Here is an 18,206-nt window from a genome sequence, read left to right on the forward strand (position 1 = left end):
ATCAAATCTCATTCATTCATTTCATTTGATAAATTAGTTCACATGCATCAAATACTCTTTATCACCTAATCAAGCATTCCATTTTTATCTCCCCATATTTATTTATTTCTGCCATCAACACATACTCAAACTTCTTTGTTAATTTTTTTACAAATTGCATGATAAAACACATACTTATGGTTGTTTGAGTCACTCATCAACATCGATAATATTTATTTGCCTTTATTTCATACCCATATTTTTTTATTTATTTTAAAATTATATTAAAAAAAAGACAACAATCTCGGCTAAACTATCAATATCTCTATCCGTATCCTTATCTACATCTACAATCTACATCTACATCTACAATATAAACAAGTGAAACCATTTTCATTTAAAAGTACATGTGGCAAGTTATAGTCTCATTCTAATTAATGTCAGGCTAATTAATGCTAGAAAAATTCAAATTTCCATTACATGGTATATGCTTAGCACCTGGTATTTCAGTCTCAACACATACTTCCATATCTAGAAATTTAGTTGCCTGATATCAAATCAAACAAGAAACTGCCCATAAAAAAATCAAACAAGAAACTATCAACTGCCAATTAATGAAATTAAATTCAAATTATTCAACAATTATAACAGTCCTAAAAAAGAATGTTGACAATTGGTCTAATTCAAGACTATCGTTGAATTGTTTCTCACCTATTAAAATCAAATTAAAACCTGACCAAAAAAAAAAATCAAATTAAAACCAAAATAAAATAGTGAAAGGTAATGATTCTTTTTGTCACAAAAAGGAAATAAAATAGCTCAGATCTTTATCTCCCATCCTATTCTCATCACTATTACTATTTTTCAAAAATGGTTTTGAGAACGGTAAGAAGATCAAGAACACCTTTAGTTCCTACAATTTCATCAAATTTTATTGTTGATTGCATCAGACTGTTCCCCTTCATCATGGTTTGTGACCATGGTTTAGGATTTTATTGCTAATAGTTGGATTTTTAGCTGTACAGGAGAAAATAAGAGGGAGAATGTTAGTTATCAAATAATTTGTTGAGAAATTGATTTTGAAGCTGAAGAAAGGCATAAACGAAAGGGATCTTGAATCTTCTCTCATGATTTATATTTTGTTCCAATTCTCTCATGATTTATATTTTGTTCCAAATAATTGTCTACTATATATCATTTTTGAAAATGCTTCATTTGAGACATTATTTTCATCATATAACGATATGATCTTATTCATTAAATTTCTTTTGCTATTAATGTAACATATTTATTTTCCCATATATTTGTTTGTGGATGACCATATTGCTACTCAATGTTCCTCAAATTTACAAAGAACTTATCGGATTTATAACTAAAGTATATCTCAGTTTAATCGACTTTAGTTCCTTCCAGTTTGGTTGTGTTTCTTCTAATTGGGAGGAAACTCAACATTATTGAAATTTCTTTTATCGGTTTTGTTTACAATGTGTTCATTATTTTGCAGAGACCTTTATAATATTGAGAACAAAGTAGTTTCCTATCTATATATTCAGTTCAAGGCCGCGCATCCTATATTAAATGTCAGGGCCAAACTTTAGTTTTTTTGGTAATTTGTCATTTACACATTTTATACCACGAATCATATGTAATAAGTGTATATTTTAGTCTTTTTAAGGCTTTTGTTTATTTTTCTTCTTTGTGTTGTTTGGATTAGTGTTACATAATAAGAATTTTGAATTAGGGTTTCATTTTTCTTTGTTGCAGCTTCTCTTCTGGATTCTTAAGTTTCTTTTTTGACATATTCTAGATTCTTACGTTGCAAAAGTTTTTTTTGAATTTTATTACTATGATTATTTCTGAATTTTGCTAAAAGAAAATCTAAATTTTTATTGCAACTTTATTTCTGAATTATATGTTCTCACGGAATTTCATATATTTTATTTTCAGTATTAAATAAATACAAACATTTGAAGAAAAAAAATTCCTCTTTTATTTTTTTTGAGGGAATTCCTCTTTTATTTAAATGTAGTTTTGGTCGAACCAAACCATACACCATCGATTCAGTTCGGTTCGTTTTCACTTTTAAAAAATGATAAAACCCAAACCTCATTTGACTTTGAAGAGCATGTAAATGGTAATTTAAAAAAATCATTATAACAATCAATATTTTGAATAAAACACGTTTACTCAATAATATAAGTATTGTACTACCTCTCATACAAACAAAGTTGTAAAGAGTGTATATACACATTAATCAAAATATATTTATTTTAAAAGGGGCACTAGCCAACAAATGTGTATTTTTTTTTTATGTTAATTTTAAACCGAACCTCCACTAGATAGAACTAGAAAAGTAGGTGTAGAACATATACAGTGGCTAGACCTATGGGTTTTTAGATGCAATATTGCACATGTTAAAGCAACTGAAAGTAATAACTTCTTATTGAAAACAACTATTATTTATTAAAAAACTACACATTTAATATAAAATGCACAACAATTATTTATTACTAAGACCCATTTAATATTTTTTGAAGTGTTGAGTTTGAGAGATTTTTTTATTTTTTTAGTTAAATGGGGTTCAATTATGAACAAGCTGCATCACTTTATAAATGCATAAATAAAAGGAAAAAAGAACAAAAGGAGTTGGGGGATGGACCAAAACCTTCTCAATAAAGCTAAGCAAAAAGCTGAGGGGCAAACACCAAACCAAGAAAAAAGTAAATAACAAGAAAATAAAAAGTAAAGAAAACCAAAAGAAAAATAAAAGGAACGAACTAAGAGAAAGTCCTTGAGTTATTCTGGTAACATATATACTCCTAGAGTTTGAAATATTAAATCTTATTAAGTATTAATTATAAGAGCAAGTGACAAGCACATAGAGACTCATTTAAGCAACCAAAAGGAGAGGTCCATTGTGGATGCTCTAACAATCGATTAACTTATTGATGAAAATTTTTGGTCGAAAATAATACAAAATAAATGCTTGCTGAAATTATCAATTTTTAAATATTATTGTTATTATTATTAATAATAATAAATATTGATTTTTAATGTTTATTAGATATACTAATTAAATGTATCAATTACGTTTGGTAACTAATTTTATATTTGATATTTTTTCGAGTTATCATGAAATTGGTATAAAGCTTACATCACCGCTTAGCAGTGACTAATCTTAGTTGGAAAACCTGTGGGATACATAAGACGAGTTCTCTCATCTCAGCCGAATATTTTCCATACACATGAGGCAGAAATTGAACTGCTATCCACATACTTACGATGCTCTAATCTATTATCAATTTGACCATTTTTTCCTAGGGTCATAGCTTACATGTTAATTCCAGGTGTTCGTACAACCGGTTCATCCTTCAATATTCCATTGAAAATCAATGAAGCATTGATACATGGATTTGAAAAGAAAATACGAGACCTTAAAATTGATATGAAGGCAACAGAGAGAATCAAACACGAGACCTTAAAAGTAGTCCCAGGCCAAAACAAGTGGGTTAGATCAAACTTATTCATTGTGTTCCCTTATTGACTTTGTTTATCCAAATAATTTGGAAAATATATAGATCTCCAAAAAAATCAAGAGCGAGGGATACTTGCTCAAACTTTGGACCCATTTGAGCACTTTAACAATATTATTCTATCGTTGTTTCCAGAAAACGAGAAGGAAAATATTAGCTTTGATTTGGTTTGTCAATCTGACCAAAATAAAAAGCTACAAAGCAAATGGTATTCAATTGAGTTCTTGAATGATATTAACAATTGCATATTTCAAACCACAAATTAAGATTTAAAGTTGGATGTCCAATAATATTGATGAGGAACATATACCAAGGTATTGTGTTTCAAAATGAGAAACCCCACATCTTCATCCAAAACCTTAAGACAATATGTATATTACTCATCTCATTTATATGTTCATAAATATCAAATCTTGCTGGCAATATAGAATTTTTACTCACACATGACAAATTAGCATTTCTCCCTTAAACGTGAGACTCTCTATGTCTATGATATGATGAAATAGTCAAATAAGGCCAGAGGCACAACATGGTAAAAAAGGTGGCTTGGTGGTGGTTTCATAGAGATGTGTTTTTTTTTTCTCATTTATTTTATGAGAAGAGAGAAATTAAATTAGAAAAATTATTCGAACTAGAAAGAAATGACAAGGAAAACGAGTGAGTTGTGGGTAGTTTTATGAGTTTGTTGAAGGAGTTGGATATTATTGAGTAATTATTCTACCAAAAATATTAGACTCATTAAAAATGTCACATCAATTTAAAATGTACAATAAACATGTATTTTTCAACTCAGCATAACACATAAACGTTTTTCCTTTGTCATATCCCACTAAAGACTAAAAGTGAAGGAACTTAAAATAATAGAGGTTAAATAAAAAAAGTTATCGCCTTGACAAATAAAAATTGCATGAAAGCGAACGACTTCCAAAATATAATATTTAACATAAAAAAATTAAACAAATGACATTCAAAAGCTAACAAAATAAATCATGATAATTTCGAGACTGCAAGTGTAACCTACACTGGGTTCTATCTTTGCATTAGGCTAAAAGAAACTAGACAAATGATATCGACACCACAATTTTCCCAAATTATTTAGGCACACGTTTGTGAGTCATCTCCCTTATATCTTATTCAATATCTACTATTCCTTTCATTGTAGAACTTTAACTCTTATTTTACACGATAACATATCTCCCTCAAGTGTGACATTCTCTGTGTCCGTAATTACGTGACATAGCCAAATAAGGTCAAACCGATGTACAACATGATCAAAAAGGTAGATTAATGGTAATTTACTAAAAGTGTGTTTTTGTTCCTTTATTTCATGAGAAGAGATCAAAGAAATTAGAAGATGAAAAATAAATTTGAGATTGAGAGAACTGATACCGGTTAAAAAAAAATAAGAATTGTGTATTTTGTCCATGAGGTTATAAAGAACGAAGTAAGTTGCAAGTGATTTTATAAAATTGTTGAAGGAGTTGAAGATTTTTGTGTAATTAATTTACCAAAAAGTTAGATTGCGTTAAAAAAACTAATTTACCAAAAAGTTAGATTCGGGTAAAAAAACGCAACAACATATAAAGAATTTACTAAGCACATATTTTGTTAACTCAGCATAACACTTAAGTGTTTATCTATGGTTAAATTCCACCAAAGATCAAATGATAAGGAATTTAATATCTTAGAGATTGATTAAAAAATATTGCATGAAAGTGAACAACACCCGAAAACATAAATTTGATATAAAAATTAAATAATTGGCATCCCAAAACTAACGAAACCGTTTATCGTAATGTTGAGAGTTCTAAGGGTGTCTACAGTAGGTTGGACATTAGGCTAAGTGAAACCACACAATTGTGATTGGCATCACATCATTATCCAAAACCTTAAGGCATTAGGTGTATTGGTCATCTTACTTATATGTTTCTCAACGTCTCCTTTGACATCCAATAATGTGGAACTTTAAGTCACAATTTACACATGAACATATATCTCTAAAGTGTGAGACTCAATGCGTCTGTAATTTGTTGATAGTCAAATAAGATTAGGCGAAGGCACAACATGGTTAAAAGAATGGATTAATGGTGTTTTTGCGGAGGGAAGTTTGTGTTCCCATCTTTCATGAAACGAGAGAAATAAATTTAGCAACAATAAAATTAAATTAGAATATGAAAAGAAATTTGAACATGATAGAAATGATAAGGGAAAAAAATAGTGTGTGTTTTGTCCATGGAAGTATCGGAAATATAGCGAGTTACTGACAATTTTATGGGTCAGTTAAAAAGTGTTGGAAATTTAAGAGTAAATATTTCACCAAAAAATAGACTCGGTTAAAAAAACGCCACATCTTTATAAAATGTTTAATAATCATGTACTTTTTCAATTCAGCATAACACATTTGTATTTTTCCATTCGCATGTTCGTTCACCCAAAGACCAAATATGGAGGTATTTGATATAATATTGATTGGATAAAAAAATTGTATGAAAGCAAATAGGGTTAATATGTCTTTACCCCCCTGTAATATAGGCGAGTTCCGGTTTTCCCCCCTGTAAAAAAGATTCTTTCGATTCCAACCCTGTAATATAAAGATTCCGTCGAAAACCCCCCTGAGCACATTTGAGACCCCCCCAGCAGATGACGTGGCACGCTGAGTCACCTATTCTGCTGACGTGGCGCGCTGACTGTATAATTAATTTTATTTTTTATTTTTTTTATAGGGACACGTGGCATTTTTCATTTTTTTAATAAATTTTTTTAAAAAAAAAAATCTAAAAAACGAAAATAATTCAGAAAAAATAAAAAAAATTACGAATTTTTTTTTAAAAATTGGAAAAATTAATAAAAATGAAAAAAAATATGGAAAATTTTAAAAATAAAAAATAAAATCTGGGAAATTTTAAAAAAATAATAATTTAAATTCCGGAAAAATAAATAAAAATTGAAAATAATGAAAAAATTTGGAAAAAAATTAATAAAAACGAAAACAAAAATCTGGAAAATTTTAAAATAATAATAATTTTTTAAAAAAATTCTGGAAAAATAAATAAAAATTGAATTAATGGAAAAAATAAATAAAAATGGATTTTTTTTTCGAAATTTAGAAGATATTTAAAAATACTGGAATTTAATTTTCAAAATAAAAAAGTTTAGATTTTTTTCGAAATAAAAAAACTGGAAAGTATTTAAAATTTTAAAAATCTGGATATATATTTTCTAAAACCCAATTACAATATGAAAATTAAATTTTGAAAATATATAATCTGAAGAAAAAAATTGATTTTAGTTTAATTAAAAATTTAGGAAAAAAATTTGAGAAGCTTGAATTACATAGGAATATTTTTGTAAAAAGAATTATTATTGCGTGTAAAATTTTAAAAAGTGTCCGTTTACACTCAGGTTCATCGAGCTCGAAAGAGCTTTATGCTTGCTGCTTGAGCAGGGAGTTGTTGGCACTTGGGTTTGTTATTGTGTTGGCAGTCAATCCATTCGCTAAAATTAAATCCTAATTGTTTTTGACAAATGTTTTTCACTATTCATATTTTTTTTGTAATCTGGTTTCGTCCCCGCACGCGGGTTTGCTATGTTATGCTCATGATTAGTGAATTTTTGTTAGGATATTTTAGGGCTGTTTCGCTTGGTCTGATTTATGATGATGTATGCCCGTTTTGGGTTTTACCTGAGTTAGGTTTTATGTCCCCCCAGTCTCTGTATCTCTCTCTTTTTCTTTTAATGTATTTTTCTTTTTACTTAAAATTTTTTTAAAAAGTGTCTTATTTAAGAGACATTAAAATTTAAAAAGTGAGTACCTCAAGTTGCTCTTCCAATGTCTTTTGAACTTCCCAAAAAAATCTAAACTTTTTTATTTTGAAAATTAAATTCCAGTATTTTTAAATATCTTCTAAATTTCAAAAAAAATCCAAACTTTTTTATAATTTTTAAAATTTCGAAAAAAATCTATTTTTTCATTTTATTAATTTTTTAAATTTTTTTGGAATTTTTTTCATTATTTTCAATTTTTATTAATTTTCCAGAATTTTTTTAAAAAAATAATTTTTTTTAAAAATTTTCCAGATTTTATTTTTTATTTTTAAAATTTTTACAGGGGGTAAAACTGGAACTCGCCTAAATTACAGGGGGGTAAAGACATAAAAAAATTACAAATGCCACGTGTACCCTATAAAAAAAATAAAAAATCAAATTAATTATACAGTCAGCAAGCCACGTCAGCAGACAAGGGTGACTCAGCGCGCCACGTCACGCCACGTCATCAGCTGGGGGGTCTCAAATGTGCTCAGGGGGGTTTTCGAAGGAATCTTTATATTACAGGGTTGGAATCGAAAGAATCTTTTTTACAGGGGGGAAAACCGGAACTCGCCTATATTACAGGGGGGTAAAGACATATTAACCCAAGCAAATAACATCCAAAAACTTATATTTGATATAAAAAGTTAAACAAATGAAATTCAAAAACTAAAAAAAAAAAATTAATGTTTAGAGTTCTGAGGGAGTCTACAATGGGTTTGGACCATCACATTTGACTATGAGAAACTCCACAAGTGATATTGACAGCACATCTTCGCGTAAAATCTTAAGACATTAGGTATATTGTTCTTCTCGCTTATACGTTACTCAATGTATATTATTGCACACAAGTTTAACTCACTATAATAGAGTTCTGAGGGAGTCTACAATGGGTTGGACCATCACATTTGACTATGAGAAACTCCACAAGTGAGATTGACATCACATCTTTGCGTAAAATCTTAAGACATTAGGTATATTGTTCTTCTTGCTTATATGTTACTCAATGTATATTATTGCACACAAGTTTAACTCACATATGAAACATAAACATCTCTCCCTTAAGTGTGAGACTATTATGTATGTGATCTGGTGAGATATCACATAAGGTCAGAGACACGACATGGTAAAAAAAAGTGGGTTGGCGGCAGTTTCATAGAGGGGTGTTTGTTTCTTTCTTTCATGAGAAGAGATAAAGTAAATTATAAAAGAAAAGAAGATTAAAAATGTTGAACTTGATAGAAATGAAAAGAGAAAAAAAAAATAAGGAGTGTGCGTTTTATTCGTGAGAGCATAGGAAACATAATGAATTGCTAGTGATTTTATGGATTTGTTGAAGAAGTTGAATATTACTGGGCAATTATGCTACCAAAATATTAGATTTATTGAAAATATGTACATCTATTTAAAATGTCTAACGAATATGTATTTTGTCAACTCATCATACATATACATTTTTCCATTGCAAGATCCCATGAAATATCATAACTGAAGGAATTTGAAATGACAAAGGTTATTTTTTTTTTTTTGTGCATGAAAGCTAATCACATTCAAAAACTAAAATTTAAGATGAAAAATTAAACAAATGACACTCAAAAAATAACGAAACAAATCATCACATTAGGCTAGGATCCTACAATGGATTGTATTATCACATTAAGCTAAGATCAATCACAGAAGTGAGATTCACATCCTATCTTCTTTCAAAGTCTTAAGGCATTATGTATATGAGTCATTTCACTTATATGTTTCTCACATCTACTCTTGCATACAATACGGAATTTTAACTCACACTTGAGACATTAACATCTCTCCATTAAGTGTTAGGATCTTTGTGTTTGTAGTCCACCACCAAGAACAACTCTCGATCCCCCACAACGTCGAACCCGGATGTGATACTACCGTTGGGCTTTCTGTGGGAGCCTACGTTGATGTAGATCGACAATTTGGATAAAGAGAAACCACACAAGTGATAATGATACAACCAAAACTCCATCTAAAATTTTAAGTAACACCTGATACATCACAATATTCCCTCCATCAAATATAACGACATTCTAGCCCGTGCTTGGCACGGGTGTCCATGCTAGTTAGAGATTATTTTAAAATGTCGGTACATTAAATGACTATTGTGGCTACTCGTGATACATTCAAAGGCCAAAATAACTATTACCTAATTATTTTATTTTTTTTACTATCGTAGAAAAAAATTATATAGTAACTAAAAACCAGATACATTGTTTTTCCTGTTTTTCGGTTCAATGTTTTTCCTCTTTTATTGATATTGAATTAAAAATTTGATTTTTCAAATTTATTGTATAACTTATGTGTGTGGTTATAATAATATAGATCAGATACATTAATTACTCAATAAATATTTTTTTGAGAAAATTATTCAATGAATTTAAAATGTGATATTTTTACTTACTTATTAGCACTAAAATAAAATTTCTATATTTGTCAATCAAAATCAGTTATGACTAAAATCATGGAGATGAAAAATACAATTAAAACTGAATTATTTAGGATGTTAATGGTGGTGGATTGACGGTACAAAACAATTTTGCACACACAACCAATCAAAATATTTAGAATTGCCACATCATCAAAGTTTTTAATTTATGTGGCAATTTAGAATGTTTTGATTGGTTGTGCTGTGCAAAATTATTTTAGACCATCAATTCACCACCATTAAACTCATTATTTAATACCATCCGAAAATACCATTCGAAAATATCTACAAATATTTTTTCTTTCTAATTTGAAAGTAACAACTAATAATAACGCGTAAAAAAACAAAGTTAAACAATAAGACTTGCCTTCCCTCAAAAAAAAAAAAAAAAAAACAATAAGACTTGCCTATATATAAAAAGGAATATATACGCGAAAAACAAAGTTACCAACAATTACTTGTCTCAACAAGTTCACAAAAAGTGAAAAGCTGGTATTTTTTGTTTCTTTTGCTTTTCTTTCTTTTTCTTAATCTCTGCTCTGTTGTTTTTCTCTTGCCCTATTTTCTTTACTTTGTTTTTTGTTTTGTTTTGTTTTTGCGCACCACCATATTTAATTTGCCTCTGTGTTAACTGAATATGCTATAAATTGTTTTTTTGTTTGTCTTTGTTTAAGGTTGACCGCATTCGTTTCTATTGCTTCTAATTCTTGTTCCTTATTTTTTTTGTTAAACCTTATTTTTATGTTCTGTTGATCCTTAAAAAAAATATATACAGTCTTAGTGTTGGTTTTAGACAATACTCCTTAGGGTTTGTTATAAGGGAGTGGTTAAGGTTGAGTTCGGTTATGTTTTTCTTAAAACATTTAAGGATCTTTTTGGGCTCTTGATATCGGTAAAGGATCCTCTCCATTTATCAAAATAAATAGAGTATGCAATTTGGGAAGAGATACACAAAAAATAGATATTAGGTCTTACCTTAAATCAGCCCCACTATCATTAATTATTTTATACTTTTTTAAAACTTTTTTGTGTCATTATCTCTCTAAATCGAATAAATGGAGAGAATCATAAATGAAGAAGATTCTAACTCCTTGATATCACATTTAAATATTTGTTTTGAATTTTCTAAAAAAAGAAATAAAAAATAAAACTGAATTTTGAACAGAAATCACCTTAAAATGTGATAAATATGAAAATGCAATTTCAAGAGTCACAAAAATTTAATTAGATGGAGGGGACATTTCTATTAGTTTTTGTTAATTTTTTTTTTTTTATAGAAAAAAATGATGTTGTAAATGTTCTTTTTGGGTAGTTTTACTCCTTAGGGCTGGGTTCAAACACTTTTGGTAATAGTTGATCTACTTTTTAATCCGTTTAAAAAAATACTTATGCCTTAGTGAGTAAAAATGTGGTATGTATGCATCATTATTTAACAAGTAATAGTTATTCTATAAAATCTCTAATGTATTCTAGAAATATCTAGAAAATGTAGCATAGCTTGCATAATTTTCATGAAAAATGCCACCAATGCTAGTTAGCAAATATTGACCAGAAAATGGAAAACAAACAATGTGCATACTCCATTAGGAGAGAGGTGCAGAAAAGTGCAAGAATAGATGAGGAACTAATTCTGAATTAGAATCACAAACACATCTGATAAAATGTATAACTTAGGCACTGAAAATTGTACACTCTCTTCCACTAGACACTTTTATGCCATTTTCTTCACTATTTTGTCATATTTGTTTGCACGGCTCTACCTATACAGTTATTTATTTTATCTCTATATTTGTTTTCAGGGATGGAGGCTCTTGATTCTGTGGATGACCTATGGAGTTTCTTATCTGACATAGGCGAGGATGATTATGACAAACCTACAAAAGCATTTCCTTCATTTGACCTGGATGATACCAACCATTCATTTTCTGTAAGTTTAACCTTTCCAAAATGCTTGGAAGGCCGTGAGAAAATTATCGAGTATGTTGCTTGATTTTTTTATCTAGTTTTGACTTGTTGAGGTGTGATCATGAAAGAGAAAAGTATTATGATTTGGTTTGAATCAATTAGAATTGTGATATATTATATTGTTTTTGTCCAAAGTAGAATTTTAGAAAGTACTCCTAGATTTTTACTTGTCTTCCTTTTTGCATCAATGTATTGGCAATCTGAGATTTTCAGTGCCTGCGGTGCCAACGACAGATTCTCTCTTTGCATCAAAGTTTTAATTGACTTGTGATCACTGTTTTAAGGTTTCCGTGTTGTGGAGCCACATCTATCTCAGTTTGAATACTAATGTCTTGATCGAAAGTTAATGTGATGTGCCGCTTGTTTTCATGTTCCAGGAGTTTTCAGTGTGAATACTAATGTCTTGATCAAAAACTAATGTGCCGCTTGTTTTCATGTTCCAGGAGTTTGCAGTAGAGGATCTTGAATGGCTATCCAACAAAGATGCATTTCCAGCTGTTGAAACATTTGATGACTTTTCCTGTATTCAACCAGATATTTCGCAGAATCAAAAGATAGCACCAATTGTTGAGAACAGCACAAGTAGTAGCAACAGCAATAACAGTTCCAACAGCATTACACTCTTAAGTGGCTACAATCACGTGAAGTTCCCTGTCCGTGCACGGAGCAAGTCTCGCAGTAAGCCTCGCCTTGGCATTTCTGATACCTGGAACCATCAATTCGCGTGGAAACAACTGAGTAACAAAACTTCTAAAGAACAAGCGAAACAAACCTCAACCATTGGGAGGCAATGTCATCATTGTGGAGCTGATAATACTCCTCTATGGCGTGCAGGTCCTGCTGGTCCAAAAACACTTTGTAATGCATGTGGGGTTAGGTATAGGTCTGGCCGACTTGTACCTGAATACCGCCCTGCAAAGAGCCCAACTTTTTGCAGCAATGTGCATTCTAATTCCCACAGGAAAGTAGTGGAAATAATTCGTAGTAAGCCTCGCCTTGGCATTTCTGACACATGGAACCGTCAATTCACGTGGAAACAGCCGAGTAACAAAGCATCCAAAGAACAATCGAAGCAAACCTCAACCATTGGGAGGAAATGTCATCATTGTGGAGCTGATAATACTCCGCAATGGCGTGCAGGTCCCGATGGTCCAAAAACACTTTGTAATGCATGTGGGGTCAGGTATAGGTCTGGCCGACTTGTACCTGAATACCGCCCTGCAAATAGCCCAACTTTTTGCAGCGACGTGCATTCTAATGCCCACAGGAAAGTAGTGGAAATAAGGAAGCAGAAGAGAATGAGAATGGGATGAAATGAAAAGTGGTAGCTAGTGAAATATGGCCTTGTAGAAGTTAGCTTGCTATAAATTAGGATTTTGATTTTCTTTTTTACTTTGGTCTATTCTAATTGAAATTTTAGTCCTTTTTTCGCTGTCGGATGTTTTTGATGGGCAGTGAAAGTTTTGAAGTTAGGGAGGCCTTAAATCATTTCAATGTCAAATTTGGTTTTTGCATTTTAGGTTGCTCACATCACATGTGCTTAGATTGGGGATTAGGGAGAAGATGAGTTGCAAGTAGTGACTTGGCCCATTCATAGAGGCAAGTTCTTATCTTATGCTTATCTGAACCAATTCAAGATTGGTAGATAGTGGTGTAATTAATTGTTGAGGAATTTAGGTTCCATTCAAAGATTTGATACAACATTCATGCTTTTGAAAAGAAATTTCTATAAAAAAATATGTTAGAACCAAGCTGGTTCAAATGCAAAATTGAATCATATTTCTTTCACATGATCTGATGTAATAGAACAGATTCATCTCTTTGATGCTCATGCTAACCAACTCAACTAGCTTCTTAAAAAAATTGAAAATTTATAGTGTGACTCAGGAATAGGTGGAGTGTAAGGTAATCTCAACGTTTTCTTTTGGAAGTAAGGATGTTGTTTCCATCTTTTCATTCTGACATAATCTTATGCTTTCATATAGTTCCTATTTCTATGATTCAAGCCAATAAGTTTTTACTTTTTATTCAAACATAAGTCCATAGTGCTTTACAGTTTTTAAGAATACAAGTCATGTTAAAATTTGGTTGACGACATGCTTAACAATTTAACCGTTGTCTGCCAATGTATGGACTATAGAGTTATCGGTGCTGTTAATTAGGTAAACGGTATAGCGCTGCTACACTGCTATTACACATCTAGGATTTGGAGTAACCCCGATGAAAGCCGATACGCGCTACTGCGATTTCGCTACCACTGCAATTGCCGTTACTTTTTGCATATTTGCGATTACACTGCTAGCATATCAGAAGTTATTGTTTTTTATGCTTTTTTCCCTAGTGATACCAATCAAAATATCATTTGAGCTGCACATGACATTTTTAAGAACAATAAAAATAAAATAATGTTGAGTCGGTGATGAGATGGTGTAACATCATGATTTTTAATAGCGTGAGTGTATTCTTTTTTTTTTAAAACACAACATCTCTAGCGGAATATGTATCAATGTCGTCATATTTGTTTTTGAAATGAATTCGGAGTAAATATTTTCCAAACAAAATCTTTTATTTTCGACGAATTGATAAATAGTAAGAGAATACTCACAACCCAACATTACCGAAATGATAATGTAAAGACTAAAGAGGCACATTAGAGACGACAATGTAAAAGGCCCCGCTCAATATACAACCGTAGTGAAAATAACGTAATCTCAAAAGAAAGGTTAGGCAAGACCCGTCCAACATGACGTCATGCACTAACTCAAAGGCCTGCCCTACTGCATTCTGCAAAAAGAATGACTACCTACTCAGTCAGCATATAAACAAAGCTACTACCAAAAGACGACTGGAAATACAAGGCACAAGTTAACGGTGGGATTGGACCGGATACCAAGTTTTCAAAACAAAAAATAAAACACTATTTCTACTAAAATATTTGAGCAAGGTGACAAATTGTCAGCATGAAAGCCTAACAAAGAAGTTTGTTGCACCAAATCCTGCAGATTCCACCCTGCTCAATTTGCTGCTGATCAAACTCAGCAACAAATGAATCCTTTGCTGAAATAAAAGCCAATTTCTACTCCTCATCAATCACAACATCATTCCATAAATCAAGCTTCTAATAATAGTGAATTATCCACAAATCAGCAAAACTCCATTTCCGGTAATAATATCAATTCGGATATTTGGATCCTTGGACACTAGCACCACACACCATTTCACTTGCACCAAGAATACTATTACAAGTTTTCATTATATTAAGCCTATTCATATAACTCTTCCTCACATTACTGTAGTTATTTCCCAATACTCTGGTATTGTTCAGGTTAGTCTAGATTTTCAACTCTTCAATGTTCTTCTAATATATATATATATATATCTAACTTCCATGAGTTACATAGGGACATTATGTTATGTCAGTGTCACCCCTATGCATGGAAGATGATAATATGTAAAATTGATAGTCATAATATACAACCTTCTGTCACAAGTCACTAAATATAATTGGCCAATTCATAGGATCTTAATGCAAACTTAACTTTCTTGGAAATAATTAGAATCTAAGTTTCTCTAAATAGAATGAACACGTGTGTGGTAATATAACTTTTCCCTTCAAAAACAGTTATAATCATCTGCATAGTATGCTTATATTAAATAAGAATATGCATATAATTCATTGCACTTCAAGCAAGTAATGATTGAAATGTGCATACTATCATGAGATATGTGTGGGAGCTAATTGGAAACTACATGAATATGTGAAAAAAGTCTTGATTGCAAAGTTTAAGAAATTAAATAATTGAAGGTTCTATTTGATAAAGAATTTAGTGGTGGCTTGATATGATCCTATATTCAAAACAACAACATAAGTTCAAATTTTGAAATTGCTTTATACTTTCAATAGACTTAGGATCATAGAATATCATACAACAAACCATTTAACTCAATGCATGACTGCATGAGGAGAGAACAAAAACCTCTAACAGACACATATAATATAAATGAAAATAATGGCAATTTCTCAAGTTGCAAAATAAATCAACTATTAGTTTAAAATAATCCATGAAGTCACCCGTAATCAAAATCAGTACGAAATAAACAACATAAACATAAACTAACAAATAGGTTGCAGTTGCTTAAGCTCAAGTGACATCACATCACATCTACATCTTAACAATAAGAACAAGGTGATATTAAACTCTCAACGTAAACTTCAAGAATATTTTGAAAATTCGTAGGCTCGATAGTACCCTTCCTGAAATCGTAAACAAAATAGTTAAAATCAAAATTTCCTACACACTTCAGCAGCACTTGATCATCCTCAAAGATATATATTGCCTTGGGATGGGCAGAACAATATCTAGGATCTTTTAAGTAAGAAACTGTGAATAGTTTAATCCAAGACTCTTTATTTCCATATTCTTTCATAACCCAAACATCATTACGATAAGTCACGGACAAGTAACCCCTTAGCACACCCAAGGTGATCGAGAAGCGACTCACATCTACTCTTCCACGATTTGGAAGCAAAACCTTTTGATAAGACTCCTTCCCCAAATCAAAAGCAACAATAAAGCATGAAGTTCTCCGATATGAACCTTTATAGGCCAACCAATTAATTGCGCCACCAACAAATATTCCTGACATTTCAAAAGGGACAGCACCAAAAGGGAACTTCTTAATGCTTCTCCAAAAATTGGTACCCAAAGTATGAAGTTTTAATTCAATCTTTTTAACCCACCTACCAATCCACTTATCGTACTTGAAAACAACAATCACCTTGTAATTATCCCTTAAAGAATCGTAACCGAAGCTAAAATCCGTTTGTGGCTTGAAGAGATCATGCGTGTCCATGTGACTAAACTCTTGTGGCTTTTTAAAAAGGGGCAACTTCTTGAATTTTCTAATGGTAGGGTTCCACAATATAACTAAGTCTTTAGAATCGTTTGCAATACAAAGGATGCCATTGCAAGAGCCAATTATGAAGCAATCTAAATCGAACACAAGATAATCTCCAAAATTGGTGGGTGTAATCTCAAACTGTGAGACGTTACTGATTGTGTTGGTGAAAACGGAGTCAAGGGGGAAAGACTTGAGAATGTACTTACTTGAGTAGTTGCTGAAGCTTAGGCAGCGCATGTTTGAGGGAGTGGTTGACATGCTAAGTTGCTTCTTAGCGAATTTGAGATCAGTGATTAGAGAATTCCATGCCTTGCAAAGGCATCTGAGTTGAACAAGGAGTTTCACGGGTAGCCTGGGGAGGATTTCTGAAATGATGTCGAATGGAAGAGTGGGAAGTGATGGCGTGTGAAGTAAATCATCAGAAGAGAGTAAGGTTGAGGGGATGTTAGTGTTTCCGCAGTTGATCGAGAGCTGTTTGGTGGTGGCGGTCAAGTCCTCCATTGTTGCAGAATAAACGGAGTGGTTTTCATTGCCCTAGCTACTATTTGAGTGCGGCTGTAATGACCTCAAGTGAAATGAAAGAAATATATAGGTTCCAAAATAGGGTTAGGTTTCGTGAGGGAAAAGTTAAAGTCCCACGTCGGATGGAACACACTAGTAAGTTTTGATATATTTTTTTTTTATTTGAAAATGATAAATTAAATAATAGCAAAACTATTTTGGAATTTAATCTAAAATATTTTGGAACACAATCAGAAATATTTTGGTAGACAATCTAATATATTTTAGTGCATGATATGAAATATTTTATTTTTTTTTGAAGAAACTAAATGAAATATATTAAAGAAACAATCAGTCCCTCAAGCACAACCGAAGGGAGCTGAAAAGAGTTAATTACATGCATAATATATTTCTGTACTGAATAATATATTTTTGTATTCAATATAATATATTTTGGTACATTGAAATATTTTTATACTAGATCTAATATATGTATTACTTGTTCCCAAAGTTACTTCACTTGTTTGGTTTAAAAGAGCCTGTTTCTTTGTTTGGAGCCATCATTCATTCTTACAAAATCTTACAGAATCTTATGCTTGCATATAGTTTCTTTTTCTTTAATGCAAGCCTAATTTTTTTTTAAACTTTTATTCAAACTTCAGTTGTAGAATTTAAGAAATTTAATTTATGCATGTGAAACTTTTTTGAAGGATGTTGGAACTAGGAAAGATCAAGCCACTGTCCTATTTGGCTAATGTGTATAACAGTTTTTAAAAATATAAGTCATTTTAGAGGGGTGTTAAAATTTAGTTGATATGCTTAACAGTTTAAACTTTGTCTGCTAATGAGTGTTTAAGAATTTAGATTAAAATCTACATTCTACAAACTTTGTACCAGTTGTGAGAAGGGGACTTTCTCAAGTACCACCTGTGTTTCAATTTACTCTATTAGAAATCCCTTGCAATAGATAATGCATAGTCTATCTATCTACAGTAAGTGATACAACCAACCAGGTCATTGCTTAATTATCAATTCTACCCGCCGGTAATAGTATAACTTGTTTCCTC

At 31.2% G+C, this 18,206-nt stretch overlaps 2 protein-coding genes across 2 annotated transcripts; one reads left to right on the top strand and one right to left on the bottom strand.

Annotated features, from left to right (window-relative positions):
* Positions 1-11,572: 11,572 nt before the first annotated feature.
* On the top strand, positions 11,573-13,073 carry LOC146919021 (GATA transcription factor 1-like). The gene is made up of 2 exons (XM_085710553.1): positions 11,573-11,698; positions 12,180-13,073. Exons 1-2 carry the CDS (start codon positions 11,573-11,575, stop codon positions 13,047-13,049), a joined length of 996 nt encoding a protein of 331 aa, XP_085566679.1. The 3' UTR covers positions 13,050-13,073.
* Positions 13,074-15,875: 2,802 nt separating this feature from the next.
* On the bottom strand, positions 15,876-17,139 carry LOC146919022 (F-box/kelch-repeat protein At3g23880-like). The gene has a single exon (XM_085710554.1). The coding sequence runs from the start codon at positions 17,137-17,139 to the stop codon at positions 15,907-15,909; it is 1,233 nt and encodes a 410-aa protein (XP_085566680.1). The 3' UTR covers positions 15,876-15,906.
* Positions 17,140-18,206: the final 1,067 nt, after the last annotated feature.

Source organism: Medicago sativa, chromosome 5, assembly GCF_051527215.1.
Source record: "Medicago sativa cultivar Bolivia chromosome 5, Bolivia_mono, whole genome shotgun sequence".
In the NCBI taxonomy this organism is placed as follows: domain Eukaryota; kingdom Viridiplantae; phylum Streptophyta; class Magnoliopsida; order Fabales; family Fabaceae; genus Medicago; species Medicago sativa.